The following is a 20,000-nucleotide window of genomic DNA, read 5'->3' as shown; positions in this document are numbered from 1 at the left end:
ACACACACATTTAAATAGATACACACACACACACTCTCTCTTTCTTTCTCTCTCTCTCTCACACACACACACACACACACATTTAAATAGATACACCACTTTTACTCTCTGGACCCGGATCTGCTAAGCTTTTAGCCCCACTTCCAGTATTTAAATAATGTCGCGTGTAAAATCATTCTTGAAGGTGTAATACAAACAGGCCCTAATGATGTAAGCATGCCAAATAAGAGACACACACACCATCTTCATCAGAGACATTGCCACTCCTTGAACTTTCCTGTGGTTCAAAGGAGAGGCTCTTGCATTTCAGAAGAATTCCCAACACACACACACACATAGACACACACAGGCGCGGCAGCACATGGGGGGCTGTTGATATGACTCCCACACTAGGAGTAATATAAACATGACTCCACACTATCAGGTAATATAGCATGACTCCCACAATATCAGGTAATATAGCATGACTCCCACACTATAGTAATATAGCGTGACTCCCCCACTATGGTAATATAGCATGACTCCCACACTATCAGGTAATATAGCATGGCTCACACTATCAGGTAATATAGCATGACTCCCACACTATAGTAATATAGCATGACTCCCACACTATGGTAATATAGCATGACTCCCACACTATCAGGTAATATAGCATGACCCCACACTATGGTAATATAGCGCGACTCCACACTATCAGGTAATATAGCATGACTCCCACACTATAGTAATATAGCATGACTCCCACACTATAGTAATATAGCGTGACTCCCACACTATCATAGTAATATAGCATGACTCACACTATGGTAATATAGCATGACTCCCACACTATCAGGTAATATAGCATGACTCACACTAGGTAATATAGCATGACTCCCACACTATAGTAATATAGCATGACTCCCACACTATCAGAGTAATATAGCATGACTCCCACACTATAGTAATATAGCATGACTCCCACACTATAGTAATATAGCATGACTCCCACACTATCAGAGTAATATAGCATGACTCCCACACTATCAGAGTAATATAGCATGACTCCCACACTATAGTAATATAGCATGAGCTCCCACACTATCAGGTAATATAGCATGACTCCCCACACTATAGTAATATAGCATGACTCCCACACTATCAGGTAATATAGCATGACTCCCACACTATGAGTAATATGGCATGACTCCCACACTATAGTAATATAGCATGGCTCCCACACTATCATAGCAATATAGCATGACTCCCACACTATAGTAATATGGCATGACTCCCACTATCATGGTAATATGGCATGCTCCCCACTATAGTAATATGGCATGACTCCCACACTATCAGAGTAATATAGCATGACTCCACACTGGATTAATATAGCGGACTCCCACACTATAGTAATATGGCATGGGCTCACACTATCAGGTAATATGGCATGGCTCCACACTATAGTAATATAGCATGGCTCACGCTATGAGTGATATAAGCGTGACTCCCCACACTATCAGGGTAATATGGCATGACTCACACTATCAGGTAATATAGCATGACTCCCACACTATAGTAATATAGCATGACTCCCACACTATCAGAGTAATATAGCATGACTCCCACACTATAGTAATATAGCATGACTCCCACACTATCAGAGTAATATAGCATGACTCCCACAATATCAGAGTAATATAGCATGACTCCCACACTATAGTAATATAGCATGACTCCCACACTATAGTAATATAGCATGACTCCTACACTATCAGAGTAATATAGCATGACTCCCACACTATCAGAGTAATATAGCATGACTCCCACACTATAGTAATATAGCATGACTCCCACACTATCAGAGTAATATAGCATGACTCCCACACTATCAGAGTAATATGCGTGACTCCACACTATAGTAATATAGCATGACTCCCACTATCAAATAATATAGCATGACTCCCACACTATCCAGGTAATATAGTAACTATAGTAATGGCGCATGGCTCCCACAATATCAGGTAATATAGCATGACTCCCACACTATCAGTAATATAAAAGTGACTCCCACACTATAGTAATATAGCATGACTCCACACTATCAGAGTAATATAGCATGACCCCACACTGTCAGGTAATATAAGCGTGACTCCCACACTATAGTAATATAGCATGACTCCCACAATATCAGAGTAATATAGCATGACTCCCACACTATAGTAATATAGCATGACTCCCACACTAGAGTAATATAGCATGACTCCCACACTATCATAGTAATATAGCATGACTCCCACACTATAGTAATATAGCATGACTCCCACAATATCAGAGTAATATAGCATGACTCCCACACTAGAGTAATATAGCATGACTCCCACACTATAGTAATATAGCGTGACTCCCACACTGAGGTAATTTTAAATCCTCAACATAGACCCTTTAAAGCTTACACGCATGCTTGCAAGTCTGACGGGAGTGGGACACCAACCTGCATACACACACACACACACACACACACACTTACTCACAGCTAGACAGTCACACACACAGTGAAGCTTTCCTACATCTTTGTGTGTGTGTGTTTGTGTGTGTTTGTGTGTGTGTGAGCATGGTCCTACCTGCACAGTTCTGTTCTTGCTCCGGTTGACACTCTCTGCTTTCTGGGTAAGACGCCCATGCGGAGGACACACACACCACAGATCCGAGACACACATGAAGAAGAATAGTGTTCCACATCATCAAACACACACACACACACAAACACACACACACACACACACACACACACGGCGTTGTTGGGAGGGCGGTGTCGCTGCTCGGTCTCAGTCCCTGTTGCTGCTGCTACATCTGCTCCCACCACCCAGAGTCCGCTTCTGCTGCCTCGGCAACCGCCGTCATGGAGACCAAAAGCATCCAGACGCGGTGCAGTGCTGCTGGAGCGCTCTGCGAAATCACACACACACACACACACACACACACACAAATCAATGAGAGACTGCAGGAGAAAACATAAAGAAGACTCTGTCACGTGAGGAGGACCAGTCCTGTTCGCACACACACCCAAACTGCACACACACACACACACAGAGGCTTGTCATTGAGCTCTTGTAGTCTTGTTTCCTGGCAACTGTGATTGATTGTGAGCAGAGGGGCATGAAGGGGGGCAGACACACACATTTTGAAACAGGACAGTATCCACTCATTCTCTTGTGTGTGTGTGTGTCTGTCCTTTATATGAGGTGTGCTCAGACGATCTCGCAGCTCACTGTCTGAGGTCATGTTTGAAGAACAAACTAAAGTGCTTTTATATAATGAGTGGCTCGTGTTGTTTAATACATCGCCGATATATCGGCCCACGCGACTGTGTCATGACGTCGCCAGACAGGGCAGCAGCAGGCTGGGGCTCGCGCTCACCCAGGTGTCGTCAGTACGCTAGTCACGCGCCCCCTGTCGGCTACCCGCGCACCAGAGCAATGCAGCCCTACGTCACGAAACTGCTGCCTCTCCTGACCAATGAAGTAGCTTGATGCTTCTGTTGTTGAGATTCGGAAGATATTGGAGAATTTAGGCCGAGAGGGACGAATGAGTGAGTGGCAGGCGTGAGAGTGAGAGACTCACGGAGAAGAGAAAACGGTACTTGGTAAGTTCCATCTTTCTCTGGCACGAGCACTCGAATAATTTAATCATTCTGTGGTCTTGGTACGCGAGTACCGTGTTGCGTTGCCGGTGAATTTCTTCTCCGTAGCTCGTTTCCGGTGTGTGACGTGCGATGTGCACACGGTACACTAAACAAAGACCGCGCGGTGCGCAGAAAGGCATTTAAAGGCACTTTCTTTGGATCGCGGGGCGCGGAGCGCCAGCCCACGAGTGGGCTCAGTTGTGTAAAGCGAGGTGTGTGTGGCATGATAGTTAAGATTTTAGACGGAGGAAATCGGAGATCGGTCGGTTGCTGTGCCACCAGACTGCGGACAGGCCATGTCCGCGTGATGCTTCACCATCTGTTCCAGTCTCACGACCTTCGGAGAAAGATACGCGTCAACCACATACACACACACACACACACACCACGTACACTCTTTACATTATGTGATTAGATATTTTGCGACGAAGTGTAGCCTGTAGGTGACTGCAGTGTGTGGTGTCGAGGCGTCTACAGTTTATTCGTCCATCGGCCCATCGCGCACGTACGCTCAAACACAGACACTTAGCGCATCACTAGCGAGGCAGCCGGACCATGGCCATGTGTCCGAGTGAATGTGTTCCGAGGCAGCCGGACCATGTGTCCGAGTGAATGTGTGCGTGTGTGTGGGGGCACGTTGTTCTCTTTTAGCTGGTTAGAACAGGGAGAAGCAGGTGTTGGAGGGAGCTACTACATGCTAACGCTAGCTCTACTTCCCCAATACAACAGTGGCGTAGCTGTGTATGTGAGAGAGAGAGTGTTTGGCTGTGTCTCAAACTGCGTACTTCATACTTAAACTAAGTATTTGAAGTGTGTAAGTGTATTTGGTCCGGGCCGGGCCACGGCAAGAAACCGAAGCAAGAACACACACACACACACACGTGCTGCTTGTGCAACTGGCGCATTAAAGTGGAAATTAAGCAGTGAGAACTGTTTTTTCATTTTTGAAGATGCATGGATTTTCATTAAACCCGATATTCAAGTAGTTTCACTGGAAAATGACATGTCAATAACGACTTTCGCCACTAGGGCGCGGCTATGTTTTAAAAATGCAGGCGCTACGTCATCAGAATGGTTAGCGTTTGTTCGTGGATGTTTTATCCATTAGCGGACGTTCACTTTATTTCAATATGCCTACGCAAATTATGTTGATGTTTGTTTTTGTGTTTGTACAAGAACAAGGGCCGCTGTAATGTATCCTGTAGGCCTATCAGAGACAGTACTTAATTCGATTTAACTTAAGTTGCAATAATGTGTTTGGATGTTCTCGCACAACTTGTGGATTACCGCGACCTGAAAATGCAGTTGCATCGTTGATGAATTGGTGAATAAACTCGGGGGAGCGAACTTCTCATGTGTGCCGGGGCTTACCTGGCCTTCAGCCAATGAGGGGCCTCCTAATAATAATTCTAAAATAATAATAATAAAAATAATGATAAACAGCCCTGTCCTTATTCTAGTCCGGAGCTATCCTACCAAATAATTGAGCACATCGCTGCTCTACAGTGGCGGCAGTGCAGGTGGAGCGAGGCCCCCCTCTGTTTTCTCTTCGAAAGTGTAACAAAATGTAACACAATCTTAACAAATCCCAACGGGTGTAGAGGAGCTGGAGAGGCTGAGACTGACTGACAAACTAAACCCTCCCCTGCTGGATTTGCAACACACACACACACGCTGGATTTGCAACACACATACGGCTGGTGGGCGTTGCCAGGGTAGCAGTCACCTGTATAAACACACACCAACTCGGATGCCTCTGCCTCTACACACACACACCTATACACTGAGCTACTGGTTTGGCCTCTAAACACACACGCATACACACTCAAGCTGAGCTTCTACACAGACACACCCACCCACCCACACACACCCACAAGTTACACTACAACTTGGGTAAGGCCCTGATACAGCCATTAGCTGTAGATGTGTCTGTGTGTGTGTGTGTGTGTGTGTGTATGTCTATCTGTGTGCAGTGTTTCCCACAGAATGGAATTCTGTTTGTGGTAGTGTTGCACAGTGTATCGATACTAAAAAGGTATCACGATGCCTTCACGCAAAAAACAATACGATTTCCGAAGTTTTTAGAATCGATACTTTATTAAAATAATAAAGTTCTGCGTCTGTGTGAACTGCTGCTCTCACTGCTCCTTGTATGCATCTAGGCAAGTGGGCGTGTCAAGCAGGCATCTCTGAGTGAGTGAGTGCGCAGCTAACGTCAACAAAGTTTTTTGCCGACAGTACTCTGCCTTGTGGATAAAACAAAAGGTGAAGTGAAATCTGGAACTATATGGGGAATACATCGGGAGTAGTGAAGGCAAGCCATCAGGTACACAGAGGCCCGTTTGTAAAATATGTTTCAAAGTCATTTATAAGCAGTAGCCTTGGCTACGCATGGCTAAACACCTCGCAGACATATCCCAACATTTTTAAAGAGTTCAAAGAACGACAGGTTAACGAATATGCTATAGAAAACACGACTACATGGTTAGTGCCAAGTTCTTCTCTTCTGTTTAGTCTAGCCTAAGTAAAACGAGTAGGCCTATGGTTCTCTGGGATAAAGAGAACCTTCCTTCATCAATGAATTTTGACGAGACATAACGAGCTGTAGCCTAATCATAGGGTGCTAACGTGATGAAAGCGCAATGTTCACGCCAGAATATCATTACCATAACTTGTAAACAATCTATTTCATGTTCGGTCAGTACTACTGGCAATATTTGTCATGGCATGTAGACTGCAATTTGTTCAATAATTATTGCCCAGATGTTGGATAGGCTACCCGAAATGCGCTAATTAAAGCCCACAGCATATAATACCACTGCAGCATGTTGAGTCTTAATAATAATACTGGCTTATTGTTACGTGCTAGCAAATCATGTTATCAAAGAAATGGACGTAATGTAGGAATGCACACAGAAATATTGCAACAGGTAATGGTGTAGGCCTATCTGACGAAGACCTGAGTGGTTGGAACGTCGTACTTGTACACTGGGAGCAAAGAAGACTATCCTCACATTTTTCCCTTTGCAACTGTCAAAGAAATCCCATGAACACGGGAAGGCCTAGGGTAGCCTATACTGTACATCAGATGGCCTAAAGATTAGCCCCCTCTGCATTGCATTCAGTGATTTGCATGCAGTAGTTTCAACACTGACCTTGATCTAGCCTAGTTTGGCTATTTAAAGCTACTTTATTGCCAAAACAACACAATGTAAATTAACTATAACAAACAATAAAGGACTTAATCACACAAAGTAGGCCTACTATTTTACTGACTATAAAAAATAATAATTGTGTAGGAAGTTTAGAAGTTTAGAACCCAGAATTGACCTGCACACTACAAAAGTGCACTGAATTGAACACAAATGACCCAATACACTTGGAGGAGGTATGAGTCCTTTCTTTTCAAGATATCTTAGGATTTCGCCATAGTATCGTTTCAGTATCGAGCATCGTGATATTTATGGCAGGTATCGTATCGCAGTCATAATTTTGGTATCGTGACAACACTAGTTTGTGGTGGTATCTGACGTGGGCTGTAGGGGTGTGTGTGTGTGTGTGTGTGTGTGTGTGTGTGGGTGGGGGGGTACTACTTATAGGCATTAGAAATAGAGACTAGCACTCAGTTATTTTTTGAGCACCCCATGGTAGTTTCCAAGACACCCTTCAGCATGATATGGCCATGATATTAGCACCCAGCTGTGAATAAATCAAGGCATGTTCCTTACAAACGGGGCACCATTTGAAAGGGATCAGGCTTTCCAATGGTATAAGATGTATTGCCAAAAATAATTGTTACCACAGAAAAATAATCTACCAAACTCAAATTCCCTTTTTGTTTATTTGCATTTCATTTGCTTGGATTTTGTATTATTACTGAGAAATATGCTAGTTTTACTGACATATGTAAGTTGCTTTAGATGGAAAGCATGGTGTTTACTAACATGTAAGTTCCTTGAGATGGATAGTATGTTGTTTACTGATAACATGTTGTTTACTGATAGCATGTTGTTTACTGATAACATGTTGTTTACTGATAGCATGTTGTTTACTAACATGTAAGTTCCTTGAGATGGATAGTATGTTGTTTACAGATAGCATGTTGTTTAGAGATAGCTTGTTGTTTACAGATAGCTTGTTGTTTACTAATAGTATGTAAGTTGCTTGAGATGGAAAGCATGGTGTTTACAGATAGCATGTTGTTTACAGACAGCATGTTGTTTACTGTAAGTTGCTTGAGATGGAAGCGTCTGCTAAAAGAATACATGTAAGTATAAATATAAGTATAAGTATAAATATAAGTATAAATATAATAATTTATTCTCCTGAAACTCTAGAGCATGTTGGGATGTAGAAGGCCACGCCCCTGTGGGCCTCTGATTGGCCCGCTGCTGCTGCTGTGGGCGTGTGCTGTGAGGGTTGGCGTGGCGGCGACGTCTGCAGGCTGTGGCGGGGAGGCGGTTGCCGTGGCGACGGACGGGCGTGCGGCACGTCTGGCTCAGGAGCGCCACCTGTGGGTGCTGTTTGAGAAGTACGGCGACGGCAACGGCTCCCTCACGCTGCAGGGGCTCCAGCTGATGCTGCGCCACGTGGGGCTCGGACGCCTGCGCACGTCCAGCGGCGCGCACACACACACTCACACACACGGGCACGTGCATACACACGCGCACGACAAGGGCCAGCCCAACACACCCACACCCACACACTCACACTCACACACAGACCCACCCACACACTCACACACACACACACACACACACCCTGTGCGGTCCAGACGCAGTGCTGAGTATGACCTCACTCAGGACCACACCCCCTCTGCTCAGAACACGCCCCCAACAACGCAACACGACGACCATGACCAACAACCTCTCGGCAACAGCAGTCAGCAGGTGAGATGCTCACACTTTCACACACACACACACTTTCACACACACACACACACACACACACACTCACTAACACACACTCACACACACGTTTGTGAGGTAGCTAAAGTATGATATTGATATCGATAATGATATTCACTTCAGTTAAGCCACTTAAATGCAATGCAATGAGTTCATCATGTTTTCGACGTTTGGCTGTGTTGCCCATATCAGGCTTGGTCCGTGCAGCGATTGTGACAAATCTGTCCATTTTAAGTTAGCTATCGGAACGTCACATATTACCAACCGTCACGTATATCCAACCTCTTACGTGTATCTGTTACTTAATATTCATTGCTATACAAATCAAGGCGGCGGATTCCTAAAGAAACGCAAGCACCCACACCATAAGTTTATCTAAATTAGCTATGTACCCAAAATTACATTTTACCGTGACTCGAAGAGCTGTAAACAGTGTGGTAAGGCTGCGTGTAAAAATACGCTTGGAGCTCCAGTGGAATTTTGATTTGCAAACGAGAATTCTCGGGCTAACCGTTCACTGGTAACTTGCAGCTAGCTCGGCGGGCGGCACTGTTGCTAAGTTACATTATGAAGTTTGGCACAATTGACAATACATTCTCACACAGGATAGGGATCAATAATACTTTCCACTATCCCAAAGATTTAGTATACATCTCTTCTATGATTTATTTCGATTTTATAATGTTGACAATTACATAATCATTGAAAAAAAACATAGATAGTTCTAACATGAAATAAACGTTTTTCCTTTTTTTTTTAATCCACCTTCCGCGCCTCCCCTCAAATTATTTGGCGCCCCCCAGGGGAGGCGCGCCTCACAGTTTGGGAACCTCTGGTGTAAGGTAACTGAAGCGTGTGTCTCTTTCTCTCTCCCTCACTCTCTATCTATCTCTCTCTCTCCCTCCCTCCTTCCTCTCTCTATCTCTCTCCCTCCCTCCTCCCTCCTCTCCTTTCCTCTCTCTCTTCTTTTCTCCCTCTCTCTCTCTCTCTTCTTTTCTCCCTCTCTCTCTCTCTCTTCTTTTCTCCCTCTCTCTCTCTCTCTCTCTCTCCTTCTCTCCCTCCTCCCTCCCTCCCCTCTCTCTCTCTCTCTCTCTCTCTCTCTCTCTCTCTCTCTCTCTCCTTCTCTCCCTCCCTCTCCCTATCCCTCCCTCCCTCTCTCTCTCTCTCTCCCTCCCTCCTCCCTCCCTCCCCCTCTCTCCTTCTCTCCCTCCCTCCTCTCTCTCTCCCAGTGTCTGAGTGCTTCCTCTTTGCTGAAGGATCATGGGATAGGATCGGGGGGCATCTCCGTCAGTGATTTTGGCTTCCTGTGTCCTGCTCTCCTTTCTCAGATTGACTCCCAGTCCTGCCTGCGGCACGGTGAGTGTGCGTGTCTGTGTGCATGTGTGTGTCTGTGTCCTGTCTCATTAAAGGTATAAAAAGCCTTCCAAAAATATACTTTAAATTGTGTTTACACACCTCTAAATAGCATTTACACACCTCTAAATAGCGTTTACGCACCTCTAAATAGTGTTTACGCACCTAGTGTTTACACACCTCTAAATAGCGTTTACGCACCTCTAAATAGTGTTTACGCACCTAGTGTTTACACACCTCTAAATAGTGTTTACGCACCTCTAAATAGTGTTTACGCACCTAGTGTTTACACACCTCTAAATAGTGTTTACGCACCTCTAAATTGTGTTAACGCACCTAGTGTTTACACACCTCTAAATAGTGTTTACGCACCTCTAAATAGTGTTTACGCACCTAGTGTTTACACACCTCTAAATAGTGTTTACGCACCTCTAAATTGTGTTAACGCACCTTGGGCTATATCTTGCACTTTAACGCAATTGACTTTGCGCAAATCGCTTTGTGGGCGGATCTTGGGCGCTGTATTTTACCGGCGGAATATTGACTGTTGCGCCCGACGCAAATCTAAAATGGGGTGGACTGTAGTAGCTACATTATTCATGGGTATGGTTTGGGCGTAACGTGCAATAAACCAATCAGAGCGTCATCTCACATTCCCTTTAACAACAGGCACGCTTGTTCCATAGCGGATTGCTATTATGATGGCGGATTTGCCAGGCGCAACCAGGAACAGTTTACAGTGATATAGTCAGTTGTGAACAGTTTGCTATTGATTTTTCCTCTTGACAAAATGTAATACAGAAATGTCACTTTCCAATGTTTTGGGATCACTCTCACTGAATCACGAGCTTATGAATGCATGGTGATATTTGTGCAATGTAATCTACCTCACTATAGAGTATAGACAATGCAGATCTGTCAGATAAGCTCTCCTCTCCCGTGCTGCTGCTGGGGCATTTGGGTTAAATGGAATCGGCATGCAGTTCAACATCACATCTCATTAAGTCCTCTAATATTTCCTAATTTATGTCATCAACACATCCGTGATTCTTAAGCTTATTTAAGGGAATTCACAAACTCAAGACTTCAAGGCCATCATGGATATAAAACGTTTTTTGAAAACCACGAAAGGATGGAGGGAACATAGCAAAGTTTTGGAGTTATTTCAGATGGGCTACAAGGTAGGCAAATTTGTGGTACTTGTCAAAACCTTAAGCGCAGCTGGAGTAATGCTTATAGGCTGATGTTAAAGCACCACCACGATGTTTAAAAGCCATACACAGCGGTAAATTGGAACAAAACTAAAGGTAACTTTAACCTTTATAGGGCTGTATAAAGTTGTCCAAATTATAGGTCGTAATTAGGCGTTGTTGTTGTAAAGATATTGCATGTAGATGTACTATATAGGCTACTAAATTTTTAGTTGACCAATGCACGAACAAAGCCAGGAAACGGACAAATATTATCAAGGCTTTGAATGTTTACATCTTTGCACAGGGTGTCTGTAGATCGGTGTGCATAGCATTAATTTCTGCAGGCCTGTGGCCATGCATGCGCCCTTAAAATAGCATCTGAATTTAAGCCACTGACTTTAGACCAGGAATTGTTTTCTGAAACTGCAAAATAGGGACCGTTTTTGCGAACACCCTCTTTTAAGCTGAAACGCCCGTGGTATACATGTACCTGTGGAGGGAAAATTCCAATATCGCTGACTGCAAAATAGGAAAGACAAAAAGCGGCGGTATACAAAATCAATTAGCTGGTGAGCAAAATAGAGCCCTTAGTGTTTTACGCACCTCTAAAATTGTGTTTACGCACCTCTAAATAGTGTTTACGCATCTAGTGTTTACACACCTCTAAATGTGTTTTTACGACCTTGAAATTGTGTCTACGCACCTCTAAATAGTGTTTACGCATCTAATGTTTCACGCACCTCTAAAAAAAGTGTTTACATCTAGTGTTTACACTCCTCTAAATAGTGTTTACGACCTCTAAATAGTGTTCATGCATCTAGTGTTTACACCTCTAAATGGTGTTTACACAACTCTAAATGGTGTTTACGCACCTCTAAATTGTTCACGGCACCTCTAAATAGTGTTTACACACCTCTAAATAGTGTTTACACACCTCTAAATTGTGTTTGGCACCTAGTGTTTCATTACCTCTAAATAGTGTTTTACGCGCATCTAGTGTTTTCACGCACCTCTAAATGGTGTTTACACAACTCTAAATGGTGTTTACCTCTAAATTGTGTTTCCTCCTCTAAATTGTGTTTACACACCTCTAAATTGTGTTTCACCTCTAAATGAGTGTTTACACACCCTCTAAATTGTGTTTACGCACCTAAATGGTGTTTACGCACCTCTAAATGGTGTTTACGCATCTAGTGTTTTACAGCACCTCTAAATGGTGTTTACACATTCTAAATGGTGTTTCACGCACCTCTAAATAGTGTTTTAGGTGTTTACCCTAAATGGTGTTTACACAATTCCCTAGTGTTTACACACCTCTAAATAGATGTTCATTAGTGTTTACACATCTAGTGTTTGCACACCTCTCTACAATTGTGTTTACACATCTAGTGTGTTTACATCTATGTTTCACACCTCTAAATAGAAAGTGTTTGTTTACACACCTCTAAATTTGTTTACACATCTAGTGTTCACCTTGCCTCTAAAATTGTGTTTACCTCTAAATTATTTACACACCTCTAAATAGTGTTTGCAGCACCTCTAAATTGTGTTTACACACCTAGTGTTTACACACCTCTAAATAGTGTTCACATACCTAGTGTTTACACACCCTCTAAATTGTGTTTCACACTTCTAAATTGTGTTTATCAACCGCTGTATATATGATATAAAGGTTGTTGTAAAGGGAAACGTTGTTGTTGTAAAGATATTGCATGCTTTGAATGTTTACATCTTTGCACAGGTGTCTGTAGATCGGTGTGCATAGCATTAATTTCTGCAGGCCTGTGGCCACATGCATGCGCTCTTTAAAATAGCATCTGAATTTGCGCCACTGACTTTAGACCAGGAATTGTTTTCTGAAACTGCAAAATAGGGACCGTTTCATGCTCGAACACGCCTCTTTTCGCTGAAACGCCTTTCGGCATGACATGTACCTGTGGAAAATTCCAATATGCTTGACTGCAAAATAGAAAGACAAAAGCCCGAGTATAAAAATCAATTGGCGCTTGGTGAGCAAAAGAGCCCTAGTGTTTCACAGCACCTCTAAATTGTGTTTACGCACCTCTAAATAGTGTTTACGCATCTAGTGTTTACACACCTCTAAATTGTGTTTACGCACCTTGAAATTGTGTCTACGCACCTCTAAATAGTGTTTACGCATCTAATGTTTACGCACCTCTAAAAAGTGTTTACACATCTAGTGTTTACACTCCTCTAAATAGTGTTTACGCACCTCTAAATAGTGTTCATGCATCTAGTGTTTACGCACCTCTAAATGGTGTTTACACAACTCTAAATGGTGTTTACGCACCTCTAAATTGTGTTTACGCACCTCTAAATAGTGTTTACACACCTCTAAATTGTGTTTACGCACCTCTAAATTGTGTTTACGCACCTAGTGTTTACGTACCTCTAAATAGTGTTTACGCATCTAGTGTTTACGCACCTCTAAATGGTGTTTACACAACTCTAAATGGTGTTTACGCACCTCTAAATTGTGTTTACGCACCTCTAAATAGTGTTTACACACCTCTAAATTGTGTTTACGCACCTAGTGTTTACGCACCTCTAAATAGTGTTTACGCATCTAGTGTTTACGCACCTCTAAATGGTGTTTACACAATTCTAAATGGTGTTTACGCACCTCTAAATAGTGTTTACGCACCTAAATAGTGTTTACACACCTAGTGTTTACACACCTCTAAATTGTGTTTACACATCTAGTGTTTACGCACCTCTAAATTGTGTTTACACATCTAGTGTTTACGCACCTCTAAATAGTGTTTACGCACATAGTGTTTACACACCTCTAAATTGTGTTTACACATCTAGTGTTTACGCACCTCTAAAATTGTGTTTACACACCTCTAAATTGTGTTTACACACCTCTAAATAGTGTTTACGCACCTCTAAATTGTGTTTACACACCTAGTGTTTACACACCTCTAAATAGTGTTTACGCACCTAGTGTTTACACACCTCTAAATTGTGTTTACGCACTTCTAAATTGTGTTTATCAACCGCTGTATAACGATATAAAGGTTGTTGTAAGGCGTTGTTGTTGTAAAGATATTGCATGAACCTAACCGGTAAACGGACAAATATAAACTAAATTTCTGCAGGCGCCCCTGACACACACCAGATCTTCAGAATCCCCAATTGCCATATTAGTTTCAAAAAGGGGCGTCAGTCTGTTAACTGGAGTTTAAACAGCAAACCGGCAGCAAATCCTGACATTAGGCTACTGTAATGTGTGTGTTGATTACTAATGTGCGTGTTGTGTTTGTGTCTGTGTTGATTACTAAATGTTTGTGTTGATTACTAAGTGTTTGTGTTTGTGTTGATTACTAATGTGTGTGTGTGTGTGTTTGTGTCTGTAGCAAGTCATGAGGATCATCCCAAGAGCACTAAGGGTGCATCAGGTGAGCAGTGCTGTTTCACAGAACCCCAACCACAGAACCCCAACTATAGATCCCTAACCACAGATCCCTAACCACAGATCCCTAACCACAGAACCCTAACCATAGAATCACCATTAGGGCTGTAACAATAAACCAAACTCACAATTCGATTATCACATTTTTTTGACCCACGGTTTGATACATACCTCTTTTTTGTTGGGTGTGCAACATTTAATTTCATAACATTTCAATAGAATATTTGAAAACCTGTATAAACTGGATAAAAAAAATGATCAATATTATATGATCTTCATATATGATATGGATATATAAACTACTGATATAAAATTAGAAAATACTGGATTTCTGATATGCATGACGGCACATTATGCAGATTCTAGTCGAGGTGCTATTTCTATTGCAGCTCCACCTCTTTCTGTCTCTTGCTGCTTCAGCTGTCAGCAGCTCTGCTTGAAGCCTGGACATATTGTACACAAAGTAGCCTAGTTGGCTAGCTTATCATAGTCTGCTGCTTGAAGCCTGGACATCCTGTACACAAAGTAGCCTAGTTGGCTAGCTTATCATAGTCTACTGGTTGAAGCCTGGACATATTGTAAACAAAGTAGCCTAGTTGGCTAGCTTATCATAGTCTACTGGTTGGACAGGTGTAGTAATGTGAGTCGACTAGGACAGGTGAGCCGACTAGGACAGATGTAGTGATGTCACAGATGGGCTAGTTGACATTGTGAGAATTCAATATTCAAATTCTGTTTGGAAAAAACATAAGTAAATTAGCGTAGTAATGTCGCAGCATGTTTTCTATTATAAGTATAAGTGTATATATTCTTTTGATCCTGTGAGGGAAATTTGGTCTCTGCTTTTCTCCCAATCCATGAATTAGCAGACCTGCCAACCTGTACACATTTTGCGTAGCAACCACGCATTTTCACATCAAAATACGCCGCTATGATTTTTTACTTAAAGGAGAATTCCGGTGTGATATTGACCTAAAGTGTGTTGAAACATGATACCGAGTGTGAACGTATGTCTCCTAGCTCATCTCGGCTTGTCCCCTGCACTCAGAAATCTGGCGCTAGCTAGCCGATGATACCAACAGCTTTTCAAAGGGGGTGCCTAATAATAAAATAAAATAATTCTGTGGCAATGCTACTGGAAGCAACTGGAATCCATGCATTTCCACTGAATTATTTTTGGGATCTGATCTCTTATCATACCTGTTTATTTGTACTCGTCGTTCGACTTATCGTGACTAAATTCAAGATGGCGGCGAACGGTAAAATTATTAAAGGTACTGTCTGTATAAATTGTCTTGTAAATAAACTACCAGTGCTTTTTCAAAGTTCTCAATGTCTCGTTTTAAATGTCAAGGCCCTCGGAAGTTTACCAATGAAGTATGGAGCTACTTTGAGCCTCGTAAATGGTGTAAAACATTGATTTATTTGCATGGCTAGGCCGATGGCCGATGCACCCCCATCGAAAAACTGTTGGTAGCATCGGCTAACTAGCGCCAGATTTCTGAGTGCAGGGGACAAGCCGAGATGAGCTATGAGACATACGTTCATTCACAGAATCTGAGATTTGGACTAACTGCATGTTAACCTCTGTGTGCTTATGCTTATATCTGTGTGTGCTTGTGTGTGCTTGTGTGTGCTTGTGTGTGCTTGTGTGTGTGTGTGTGTGTGTGTGTGTGTGTGTGTGTGCTTGTGCTTATATCTGTGTGTGCTTGTGTGTGACAGGTCATGAAGATCATCCAAAGAACACCAACATTGCAGCAGGTTGGTGTGTGTGTGTGTGTGTGTGTGTGTAGTATAGTAGTGGATGTGCGTGTGTGTGTATGTGTGTAGTGGATGTGTGTGTGTGTGTTGTAGTGTGTGTGTTGTAGTGTGTGTGTAGTAGTATATGTGTGTGTGTGTAGTAGTATATGTGTGTGTGTGTATGTGTGTAGTGTAGTAGTGGATGTGTGTGTGTGTGTGTGTAATGTGTGTGTGTGTGTGTGTGTGTGTGTGTGTGGTGTGTAATGTGTGTGTGTGTGTGTAGTGTGTGTGTAATGTGTGTGTAATGTGTGTGTGTGTGTGTGTGTGTAATGTGTGTGTGTGTGTGTGTGTGTGTTGCAGCCTGGCTGGGGGGTTTCCTGTCCATCTGCATCATCAGTACGCTGGCATTGGTGGGCGTGGTCTTGCTGCCACTCATCAACAAAACATCCTTCAACTTCCTGCTCAGCTTCCTGGTGGCGCTTGCAGTGGGCACGCTCAGTGGAGACGCCTTCTTACACCTCATACCGCACGTACGGAACACACGCACACACACACGCGCATGCTCAGTGGAGACGCCTTCCTACACCTCATACCGCACGTACGGAACACACACGCACGCGCATGCTCAGTGGAGACGCCTTCCTACACCTCATACCGCACGTACGGAACACACACACACACACACACACACACACACACACACACGCGCATGCTGCTCAGTGGAGACACCTTCCTACACCTCATAACGCACGTATGGAACACACACACACACATATTTTATCACATTCTATTATTTTTACATTTCAGAACTTTCCAGAAGTCCATATTAACAACGTAAAGCAATTCTTAGCAGTGTATCTTGATTGGGAATCAAATGAATGCAAAGAAAGTTACTTCATGAAGTACAGAAGTTAGCTTATTAGCTTATTAGCTTTGAGACGTATTTGATTATTTCAAATCAAATTTGAAAAGATGTGCAGTGGGTCTGAGGCAGCACAATGTCTTCAGAAATATAGCTGAATAAACTGAGATAAATGCAACAGCATGCACAACATGTAGGACACAAGATAAAGGGCAAATAAAATACTCAGTATGTTCACTATATTTGAGTTCAGGAAAATAAGGAAGTTTTAATATTGAGAAATATGCAAGTGCATGTGCAAAACGTAGCCCAGGCCTACAGCACCTTTCAATGAATTAGCCTAGTCCATCCCCACCATGGTCTATGAAGTGCATGACAAACAGAACTAGCCTAGTCCATCCCCATTAACTATGAAGTGCATGACAAACAGAATTAGCCATAAATAGTCTCCATGAACTATGTCCAGTTCAGTTAACAGAATTAGCCTAGTCCATCCCCAACTATGTCCAGCTCAGTTAACTAGTCCACCTCCATTAACTATGTCCAGCTCAGGCATGCGTGCGTGTGTACGTGTGTCTAATGTGTGGCATGTCCCAAATCCCCCCACACTGTCATTTTAACTGTATGTTAAACTCATTGATTGGTCCCCTGATCTGTTCATCAGGCTCAGGGTCATCACAAGCACCAGCACTCGGCCAATGAGAGCTGGGAGGAGGGGAGCCATGGCGACGGCGAGGACTCTCTGCGCTCCGTGTGGACGGGGCTGACGGCACTGGGCGGAGTTTACTTCATGTTCCTCATCGAGCACTTCCTGACTCTCGGGAAGATGTACAAGGACAAGAAACACAAGGTACACAAATAAAACACACGCGCACACACACTCATGCACGCACACACACACTTATATACTTATATACTTACACACACGCACACACACACTTATATACTTATATACTTACACAGACACACACACACAAAGTAAACGTGCGAGAGAGTTGCGGATGTGAAAGATGTGGCGGAATTTGTCATGTAACGCTGATCAACATTTTGGGCAACATTTTGGGCAATGTTGATAATGCACAGGGCAACGTTTTGGGCAATGTTGATAATGCACAGGGCAACGTTTGTTGCAGCAACATGCTACCAGGTGAGACACAGGGAAACAGATAACTGGCAACAGCCCTACAGATTGCAATAACTTTGTTAGCAAAACCACCGCTATTAGCTAGTTAGCTAAATCCCGTTAAATTTCAATGGAGCCGTGGAAGGCTAATAGCCATTTACACTTTACTGGGAAAAACAATGTCTAATTTACACCCTCAGCACATAAAATGTTGTTTTTTTGTTAGCATTCGATGTAAAATGCCCAGTTTGTATTTTTAACATAACAACTTAGTAAAAATATATAAGCTCTACTGTTGTGACGTCAGCAACTTTCAGCTCTTCACAAACTAACATGGCCATGTGGTTCATTGCTAGCATTCTGATTCTGATCTGATTCTCAAAAATTTGCCCATAAGTATCCAAATCGTTCACATAGAAATGATGTTGCCAAATCTTAATGAGAAATTGTTGCTCAGAAACATTGCCCATAAAGTTGTCTGTTTCATCACCTCAGTAGTCTGGGCTACTGCACATTAAAACACAGCATGACTCATCACCTTAGTAGCACATTAAAACACAGCATGACTCATGTAATTTACTAATGATCAAGGTTCACCAAATTTACCAAAAAAACACTATGTAATTGCAAACACATAATCTGTGTGTGTGTGTGTCTAGGGACAGAAGAAGTTTGATCAGAGTGATGACATGTTGGAGACAGAGAAACTTCCCACTATTGAAGAGAATGATGTAAAAGCCCTCGATGGTACGTGTGTGTGTCTGTCTAAGTCTGATTGTGTTTGTGTGTTTGGGGTTATCAATTTGGTTATCAATTTGGTTATCAATCAAATTGTTTTGCATAGTAAAGGAGTGTTTGATCCTTATTTAGCATTTAAATGTATTAAACGTGTGTGTGTGTGTGTGTGTGTGTGTGTGTGTGTGTGTGTGATCCCCCACAGAGGCGGAGCCAAATGGTGGCAGTGCTAGCGTCCGTGGCCTGTGTGAGGAGGAGGAGGAGATGCTGTCACACACACACACACACACTAACTCTGACCTGCGGGACGCCGACCAATCGTTGGACTGCCAGGACAAATGCCACTCCCACTTCCACGACACAGTGGCTCCGCCCGCGCAGCTGCATCACCATCACCATGACTACCACCACATCCTGCACCACCATCACTCGCAGAACCACCACCCGCACACACACACACACCGACACACACACGCTTACAGCCGGCAGCAGCTGCAGGAGGCGGGCATCGCCACACTAGCCTGGATGGTCATCATGGGGGACGGCCTGCACAACTTCAGCGACGGCCTGGCCATAGGTACACACACACACACACACACACACATTATACACGCCTGGCCATAGGTACACACACACACACACACACACACACACACACGTTATACACACACACTTGGCCTGGCCATAGGTGCACACACACACATTATACACACACACACACACATTATACACGCCTGGCCATAGGTACACACACACACACACACACACGTTATACACACACACTTGGCCTGGCCATAGGTGCACACACACACACACATTATACACGCCTGGCCATAGGTACACACACACACACACACACATACACGTTATACACACACACTTGGCCTGGCCATAGGTGCACACACACACATTATACACACACACACACCTGGCCATAGGCACACACACACACGTTATACACACCTGGCCATAGGTACACACACA

The 20,000-nt window shown here is 43.2% G+C and overlaps 2 protein-coding genes across 4 annotated transcripts in view; one reads left to right on the top strand and one right to left on the bottom strand.

The window, feature by feature from the left end:
- The window catches only part of tmeff1a (transmembrane protein with EGF-like and two follistatin-like domains 1a), a 21,970-nt gene extending 18,845 nt beyond the window's left edge, over positions 1–3,125 (bottom strand). For all 3 annotated transcript variants that reach the window (XM_048228045.1, XM_048228044.1, XM_048228046.1), the window contains exon 1: positions 2,607–3,125. In XM_048228045.1, coding sequence (XP_048084002.1) covers positions 2,607–2,727 — 121 coding nt within the window. In that variant the 5' untranslated portion in view covers positions 2,728–3,125. The remainder of the gene's footprint in view (positions 1–2,606) is intronic.
- Positions 3,126–5,323: 2,198 nt separating this feature from the next.
- slc39a6 (solute carrier family 39 member 6) overlaps positions 5,324–20,000 on the top strand; it is an 18,395-nt gene continuing 3,718 nt past the window's right edge. The window contains exons 1-9 of the mRNA XM_048227982.1: positions 5,324–5,993; positions 8,005–8,556; positions 9,804–9,930; positions 14,501–14,542; positions 16,279–16,317; positions 16,657–16,826; positions 17,823–18,008; positions 18,941–19,028; positions 19,222–19,596. Coding sequence (XP_048083939.1) covers positions 5,955–5,993; positions 8,005–8,556; positions 9,804–9,930; positions 14,501–14,542; positions 16,279–16,317; positions 16,657–16,826; positions 17,823–18,008; positions 18,941–19,028; positions 19,222–19,596 — 1,618 coding nt within the window. The 5' untranslated portion in view covers positions 5,324–5,954. The remainder of the gene's footprint in view (positions 5,994–8,004; positions 8,557–9,803; positions 9,931–14,500; positions 14,543–16,278; positions 16,318–16,656; positions 16,827–17,822; positions 18,009–18,940; positions 19,029–19,221; positions 19,597–20,000) is intronic.

This window comes from Alosa alosa, chromosome 19 (assembly GCF_017589495.1).
Source record: "Alosa alosa isolate M-15738 ecotype Scorff River chromosome 19, AALO_Geno_1.1, whole genome shotgun sequence".
NCBI classification, from domain to species: Eukaryota; Metazoa; Chordata; class Actinopteri; order Clupeiformes; family Clupeidae; genus Alosa; species Alosa alosa.
Note: the sequence above shows the minus strand (reverse complement) of the source record. Positions and strands in the feature narration are given on the sequence as shown.